We start from the raw sequence: 8,478 nt of genomic DNA, 5'->3' as shown, positions 1-8,478 counted from the left end.
GGACTCAGACTTCATGGCCTGACCCATGTGACATGCTGCCATTTTCACTCGACGGAACGAAATCCCCAACAGTGTGGGCGTGAGACATGCGAGTCTGCTACCTGCGGGTACGAGTCCTCGAACGCGCGGTCCGGAGTCATGTGCTTGATGACGTCAGCCAGCACGGTGTTGACCTCGCGTTTCTGAGTGGGGAAAACGGAGGAAACCTGTATGAGACACTGAGTGGTGGTCGGCGACCGTTTCACTGGGGAAAAAGGACGAACGTTTTTAGAATATACCACACACCTTCCAGAAAATAGTTTCGAATGCTCTGCTGGAAATGTTACCAGCGTCAAAAAGTCCCACCCATGTCACAGCCCTAAAGGAGGCCGCGTCTACGCCACATCAGGACTGAAACAGGCTCCGGGGCTTTGCGCTCTCCACGCTTGCCCTGGGTGCTGGCGAATTCGGCCGAGTCCCTCTCCACCCGCCTGTCCCAGGCCCCTCCCTGGGTGCTGCAGAGACCAGTGAGGCATTGTGGGAAGAGCAGAGACCTGCTCCCTACAAGCCAGGTGACCCAACGGCCACTTCCCTTCTGTCGTGTGTATCAGGAGTCGGCCAACCACAGCCAAATCCAGCCCGATGCCTGTTTTTGTACAGCCCGTGAACTAGGAACGGTTTTTACAGTCAAGCCAAAAGAACAGCATTTCGTAACAGGCACTGGAGACTCAAATTTCGGTGGGAGTAAATGGAGTTTACTGGCACACAGCCGTGCTCACTCACGTACTGTCTGTGGCTGCTTTCAAGCTGCAGTGGCAGAGTTGGATACTTGTGACAGTGATCGTAGAGGTCCACAAAGCCTCAAGCATTTACTGTCTGGCCCTCTACAGAAAGTGTGTTGGCCTCTGATCTATACGGGAACAGTGACACCTCCTAGCGAGGTGGCTCTGAGGCTGCCTGGTTCACAGGAAAAGTGCCCGGCCCACAGTTTGTGTTATCTAAAGAGTTGCCATCATGTTACTCTCTGGTTTAATGCTCATTACACTCCCCAGCATGGACATCATTACTCCCGCTCTACAGATGAGGACATGGAGGCTCAGAGAAGTTAAGTGACTTAGCCAGGGTCACACAGCAAAAAAAAAAAAAAAAAAAATCTGACGACAGCACTAAAAGGAACTAAAGTTCCTTGGAAAAAGAGCTGATTTGAAAACCAGGATAAGAAATATGGAGAGGAGGCTGGAACAGCTTAGAAAGCAAAGCAAGCATCAAAGACGACAGATGGCGTATCTGAGGACTCCGAAGCCAGCCTGGACACAGGTGGGACCACTGAGCATCCATGAGAATAGAATTCAAGTTTGCTTAAATGCACGACTTCCTAAAGACGCCAAGACTAACCACAACTCGCCGGTCACCTTTGCGGTGTGGGGAGGTGAACTCGTATTCTGAAAACTAGTAAATAACTAGTCGAGGGACAAAAACGGGCATCGGTGCTACCTTTTCTGTACCGACTGCATCTTCAGGGTGACGAAACACTACGAGAGGAGCCTCGCTTTACACGAGTTTCCCAGACAACAAACCGAGAGGACACGGTAACTCCGAATGTCACCATTTTGCAACCTCTGATAAACTATGAGATGCCACGTGCTTCACGTGCTCACGCCACAGAGACGCGGATGCTATCGATGTCCCAGGAGGAGCACCGCACGAGCAGCCACGGTGCCAAACAAGCAAATTTGAAGCTACGTCTCCAGAATCCACTGCCAATTTAGAGGAAATGCTGAAGGCAAAAGAACACGTTGAATGTCGCCATAGGGACGCAACTTACGGAAGCTCCACAGGACAAATGACCCAATTTCGACATATATGAGTTATCGAGAAAAAGAGGGAAGGGAGGGGGAAAGAGAGAGAACTTACAGAGCAAAAGAACCCGAAGACCCTATGTCCCTATATACGGACCTTATTCTAATCTGGATTAAACAGATCAATTGTAAAAAAAATTATGTGACAACTGGGGAAATCCAGGCGCTGACTAACTTTTAATGATATTAAAGCATTATTAATTTAGTTAGGATAATATATTGGGATTTTTTTCAGAAAACGGAATTCTTATATTTTACGGATATGTGCTAAAATAGTGACATGAAATACGACGTCTGAGATTTGCTTCAAAATAATCAAGGAGTGGGGAGGAAAGGGCTAAGGACGTAAATGAAACAGGACTTGTCATAAGCTGGCCATTTCTGGGCGATGAGTATAAAAGCGATCATATGTTTCAAATTTCCATAGTAAGACGTGAAACAAAAGTTGGACAAAAGAAAATCAACAGACCAGGATTTATCCAATGCTCAAAGCAGGGTGAAGCCCATTTCTGGAACTGAGTGCCAGCACGGTGGGACCTTCCACTTCCAAAGGCTGGGGCCTGCGACGGGGGCAAGGGAGTTTGGGGGACTTGAGGTGACTTCCTGTTTCTTGATCTGGACGACGATTATCTGGGTGGACCTTGTGAGGATTGACTGGGCAGCAAACTTACAATGCATGGGCCTTTCTGCATGCTTGCTAGGCTTCAATTTTTAAAAGCTGGTTAAAATAAGCAACCCTGGGATCTGAATCAGTTCATCTGCTAAGTCTCTACTCTGTGACAAGCCCAGTATTTCACAGGTTCCAGTCTGGGCCTCGGGAAAGAAGTGTCATTGTGTGCTTAGAAAATAATTACGTGCAAGTCTGGGAAATACTGCTTCCTAGACCCCCATGGAAAGTCACAATGCACCATGGCATATAAGCGACTAACGTATCTTACCGTGAAAAGACCGCTTAACTTTGCACGACGCAGCAGCTCCCAAATTCACACGTGCGTGTGGAAAACTTTCATTACTGCACACATATTAATGTTCCATCACGCTCTGGTATAAAAGATGCGCTTTTTATAAATTAAGAATAATTATCATTGTAAAATGCCTAAGCTAGACTTATTCCTTACTATAAATGTGAAAAAAATATATAATTCTTTCCAAAAACAACACCGCAGCCACACATACCGTGAAATGTTTGCAGGTGTACTCGACCCACACTTCGGCACAGTTAATGTAATCCTGTAAGGAAAAAGAAAAATGTCTTTAGAACTAGAACACCGTAGTTGACCTGACGCCAGAAACTCATCATGGACAAACCCCTTCACGGGCTGTGACGACTGAAAGAGTTGACAAGTGACAGGAATTTCAAGAGCGGTTCATCTGCAGAGAACGCTGGCCTACTGATATATTCTACCCTGAGAAGCGAGTTACAGAAAAACATCGGTTGCTTGATTAAACTAATCAGACTTTCATTCCAGAATTGCTCCCTGGGACGAGACAGGAATCTGGGAAAGGTCAGCCAGGCTTGGAGGACGGGAAGAATCAACGGGCTGCAGAGAGAAGAGTGGGGTGTCCTCACCGCACCTCAGCAAAGAAACTGATGGCAGACCTGGCTGAAGATGCCAGCTTTGCTTAAGATGTGCTTTTGGCATGTTTTGAGGGGGGGGAAAAAAAAAAAGTAGGCTTCCTGCCTTTAAAAAATAAACCATTTGCCCTATAAAGGGGTGATGTGTATATACTGTAAAAAGGGTAAGAAAGCACAAAGGTTTTAGGTAAGAAATTATGTGCTAGAGTCAAGGAGGAGTTAGACCCGTGGAGAAACAGTAAGAGGGCTATGGAACAGACAGGGATCGGCTCGGTAAGGCTTCACGCCTGGGGAAACACTCAAATGGGAAAAAAAAATGGTCAAGGAAAAACACAGACTGCAAGTATACCTCTTCTGTTCTGACACTTCAAGGGGGAAGAAGAGAAGAGAAAAAATGGGGGCGGGAGAACACGGTTCTCTAACTCACACGAGAGAGGCCGGGAACGTTCTAGGTCTGACCGCAATGCTGGGTCAGGGGGCTCGCTCCCACTCCCTCCACCGTGTGAGGAGAAAACCAATAATTCAGCTTTGAAGCACTCGAGCACAGGCACCGTAAGTCCCGAGGTTTTTGATTTAAATACCCTAAATAAGCTGCTTTAGTTAACCAGAGTTAGGTTAAACAGAGAATTTCGACAGCCGGAGTTTAGTGAGGCTTTTGCTAAACCTAACCTAGATGTCCGATTTTTTAATTGTTTCTAATTTTTCTAAATTATACCACTATTCTCAAGATACTATTGTAAATGCGATTAGCAAGGGGTTTACAGTCAAGCTCATTTCAGTACCTCTCTCTTCAGAAATGATTATATCAAACGCCACACATCCCTACTCAGTTATTCGCTGGGTTACGTACTGAACGTCTGTCCAGCCCACAGCGGGATAGTGTTAGGCCATGGGGCCTCTGGGAGGTGATTAGGTCATGAGGGTGGAGCCCTCGCAAATGGGATTGGTGCCCTGGGGATCCCGGAGAGCACTCTCGACCTCTCCACATGAGGAGGGGAAGCTACAGTCTACAACCCGCACCAGAACCCAACCCCGCTGGCCCCTGATCTCTGACTTCCAGCCTCCAGACTGTCGGAAATAAATTTGTTGTCTATAAGTCACCGGTCGACCGTCTTCTGTTACTGCAGCCGGAAGGGACTGGGACCCGCTGTGAGCAGGAGAGGACCAGCGCGGGGCGTGCTGAAGCGTGTTTCAGCTGATCCCGCAGCCAGAGACAGCCAATACCGTTTCCCTACTGGAAACCGCGCAAGCTGCTGGCGTGTTGCCACACGGCGAGCAAGGCCACGAACCCTACCGTGATGACTATCACCGTATGCACCGCAGCACTAACAGCAGTTGGTCCGTCCCCCCAAGATCTCCTGCACTGGAAGTCTGGGGAGGAAGAGGCTCCCACCACCTCTGTTCAAAGGACAGAAGCTGGGATTCCCTTTGGCTAATTTCTGGCCTGACGGCTGATCTTCGATTCCGGAATATCCTACTAAGTTGGTATTTTCAAGTCCAAACACTATCGACTGTTGCATCTGGATGCTGTTTGCAAAGTGACAGGTCTTTGAAAGTTTCAGGTATTTGCAACTTTGCATCTTTAGTGCATCCTGAGGCATCAAGAATGAGACATCATTGGGATACGAAAACCAGAGAAATGCATCTTTAGAGCTATCGGTTCTCCATCGTCAGTTAACAAATGATACAATGAAAAGAAGTCGATTTCTTGTTGAAAAAGAGATGCGATGAGTTAAAAGATAATTTTTTAGAAAAAGAAGTGTACACTGCATAACTTGGACAAAAAGCAGCCAATCGAAGGTCGGAATGGTCACCCACCTGTGGATTCTTCAATTTGGTGATCACTTTCCAAGCTTCACTGAGAATCGGAAGTCGATCACCCTCGGGAGGATCGGCCAAGGCCAGGTTTAACCCCAGCGAGCGGAAAAGGAGATGCTAAGAAAAACATCAAACCATTAGGATGCTGGAGATTTTAAATTAGAGACGGTTCAAGCTTAGGGCCGTAACCTTCAGCTCCCCTCGGGGCTAATCTTCCAACGAACCCTCTCCCTGAAGCTCGACCACAGACGACAGACCCACACAAGTTAGACGGAGAAGCGCAAAATAATGGGCTGGCTCCACATCCTGGTCTAGTTTCTGGGCCAAAATATTCTGCTGGACAAAGCTTTTCGTAAATAATGAGTGAAGACCTGTCTTTAAACATGCGAGGCCACGGTCTTCCCTAAATACTCCCTAGAGAGCTAACTGCACGGATGGGGACTCACGAGGCCTGCCCGGAGCCATCGCGTGGGTCTGGCAAGCCCAGCTCTAACTCGACTTCCGCTGAGTTCTTCGGGGACAAAGCCTTCGCCTGCTTTCCTGTCGGCCCGGGCCGCCCAGCACCTGACTCTCTCCCAACCAGGGCTTCGGGGAAATGCCGCCCACCTGCTCCCCACTGCACACTCAGCCTGTGGCCTACCTTGGGGAAACCGGACTCGTCGCACTCTTTAATCATGCCAATGAAATCCATGGACCTCGTGGCGACGAACTCGGCCCGGAAAGCTGACATCACGGAATTCAGGAGCAAGGCGCTGCAAGACACACGTGCCCCACGTCAGCAGACCGGCCCCGCAAGACGGTCTCTTTAATCTTAGGGCGCATGTCACCGGAAGGACGACTGACAGCCCTTCAATGTAAGGCTGAAAAAAATCTAGAGTAAAAAGGCAACCTCTAGAGATCAACACGGTGTTTGGTGCATATTGGGAACTTGATAAATGCTGAAATGACTGGACGAGTGGACGCACAGGTGGGTGGATGGCTGCATGGCTGGAGCGATGGATGGACAGGTGAATGAGCAAGCAATCAAATCCATCTAAAGAGAAGTAAACGGAGCCTTCGACAGGCTGGTGCACTAATAACACTAAACATTAAGTAACAGTATTGATCCCAGCTGCAAACACCTAGCCATCCACATCCCTTATGAAAAGCACTAGGACCTAGGGACGCAGTGACTTAGAGACACCTACCACCAAGAGGAGAGAGAGGGAGACAGAGTTCACCCTGACCCTACTGCTTGTCAGAACCCCGCGGGGAACGGACTGTGCTTGAACCCGACTTACAGATAAGGAGAATGGGGCACAGAGAGGTCAAGTTCACAAGCTACGAAGGGCAGATCCAGGCCTCTGCAGCCAGGCAACTGGATTCTAGTCTCTTGCCCTCCACGCTGTCCTGCACCCTCTTGCCCACATAAGCACGCCAAGCTCGAAAAACACACACACGACTCCATTTTCAAACTCATGCCTATGAATTTTTTAAAACTTACTTGTTTCCAAGTTTCTTGCATCGCTCCATCATCTCGGTTAGCAGAGTCTAAAAAAATTTTAAAAAGTAATGAGAATTATCAGGTTGGAGATTCTAAAGCAACATTTCCCCCAAAAGGAAGTAAATGTTTTACTCATTGCAACACTATTAATAGCCTTAGAGCTAACCTAAGACAATTATGCCTCTTTAAAAGAGCTTCTCTTTAAAAAAAAATCAATAGAAGTATCCTGTAGGGCAGTGTTCCGGGAAGGTTCTCCATGGCACAGACAAGGCCACCCCTAGGACAAAAGAGCACTCAACATGTCACTGGGCCAAGCGTTTTACATCCCTTTTCTTATCTATTCTTCACAATAGCCGTGTGAGGCCCACTTTACAGACGAGGAAGCCAAAGCTCAGGTAAGTTAAGCCACTTCCTAGCAAGTAGAAATGAGATTCCTATCTGGTCTGGCCCCGAGGTAAAAAAATAAGAGTCTTCTTTATAGTGCCATTCCACCCTCTCCAGGTGTGTTCCTCTGTGTCCTAGGTGTTGCCTGAATAATTGAGGCGATAGCTGACTATGGAGACAGTGTTGGTAGCCCTGACCCGCCCCCCAGAACCCGCAATTTTATTCAGATTTCTGTCTCTGCCCAACAAAAATCAGGTTGGGTCCTGTTATGAAGTCCCCCCCACTTCATATGCTGAAGCCCCAACCCCTAGGGACTGCCCTTGGAGACAGGGCTTCTGAGGAAGAAATAAATATGAGACAAGGACCTAAGAATGGGGCCCTAATCCAAGAGGGCTGGGGTCCTTGGAAGAGGAAGAAGCAGCCCACATGAAGACACAGTAAGAAGATGGACGTCTGCAGGCCAAGGAGAAAGGCCTCACCAGACTCTGACCCTGCTGGCACCTTGATCTTGGACTTCCAGCCTCCAGAACCATGAGAAAATAAATTTCTATTGTTATGGCAACCGGCTATGGTCTGGATGGTGACCTAACCATCCAGAGGCGATGGTGTTAGAAGGTGGAACCTTGCAGGAATGATGAGGTCTTAAGGGTGGGGCCCTCATGAACAGAATGAGTGCCCTTGGAAGAGCGGCCCAAGAAAGCTCTCTTGCCCCTTCCTTCCACATGAGGACACGGCAAGAAGACAGCCATCTATGAACCAGGAAGAGGGCCCTCGCCAGACACTGAATCTACCAGCATCTTAACCTTGGACTTGCCAGCTTCCAGAACTGTGTGAAATGTGTTGTTTCTAAACCGCCCAGTTTGCGGTATTTTGTTACTGCAGCCCAAATGGATTAGGTAAAGGAATACGGGTCCAAATAAATAACGGTGGTCTCATTCCGCCACCAGAGGGGGGTTTAGACATGGACACGTGACCCATTTCTAGTTGCTTCAAGGAAAGATTTCCTCATTCTTAAACAGGAACCCAAAAAACCAAAGGCTCCCATCTCTCTCTCATACAGCCATATGTGGATGTGATGTCTGGAGTGACTGCTGCCACCTTGCGATCTGGGCATGACGGAGCAGAGAGGACAGCCCTGCCTGGCCCAGGACCCATGCTTGTTAACGCAAGAGAACACGATGAATTATTTTTCTGGGGCCGGTCAGGTGTTTGTTCCTTGCAGCCAGAGCATCTATACGAAGATAAAACTGCTGACGTCACAAATGGCTTCCCTAACTCACTCGTGGGGTACACCAATGCGAAAAGTCATTCTTGAAGACCAGTATCAAAGTGGTTTCTGGGAAAGCCAGAGAAAGAGCTATTCTGTATAATTATCACAC

The 8,478-nt window shown here is 48.1% G+C and overlaps 1 protein-coding gene across 1 annotated transcript in view; it reads right to left on the bottom strand.

The window, feature by feature from the left end:
* CUNH16orf62 (chromosome unknown C16orf62 homolog) overlaps positions 1–8,478 on the bottom strand; it is a 102,614-nt gene that overhangs the window by 46,480 nt on the left and 47,656 nt on the right. Inside the window, exons 17-21 of the mRNA XM_023521746.1 lie at positions 6,716–6,762; positions 5,873–5,984; positions 5,233–5,349; positions 3,015–3,068; positions 102–182 (exon numbers count right to left, since the gene is read on the bottom strand). Coding sequence (XP_023377514.1) covers positions 102–182; positions 3,015–3,068; positions 5,233–5,349; positions 5,873–5,984; positions 6,716–6,762 — 411 coding nt within the window. The remainder of the gene's footprint in view (positions 1–101; positions 183–3,014; positions 3,069–5,232; positions 5,350–5,872; positions 5,985–6,715; positions 6,763–8,478) is intronic.

Source organism: Pteropus vampyrus, unplaced genomic scaffold (assembly GCF_000151845.1).
Source record: "Pteropus vampyrus isolate Shadow unplaced genomic scaffold, Pvam_2.0 Scaffold314, whole genome shotgun sequence".
In the NCBI taxonomy this organism is placed as follows: Eukaryota; Metazoa; Chordata; class Mammalia; order Chiroptera; family Pteropodidae; genus Pteropus; species Pteropus vampyrus.
Note: the sequence above shows the minus strand (reverse complement) of the source record. Positions and strands in the feature narration are given on the sequence as shown.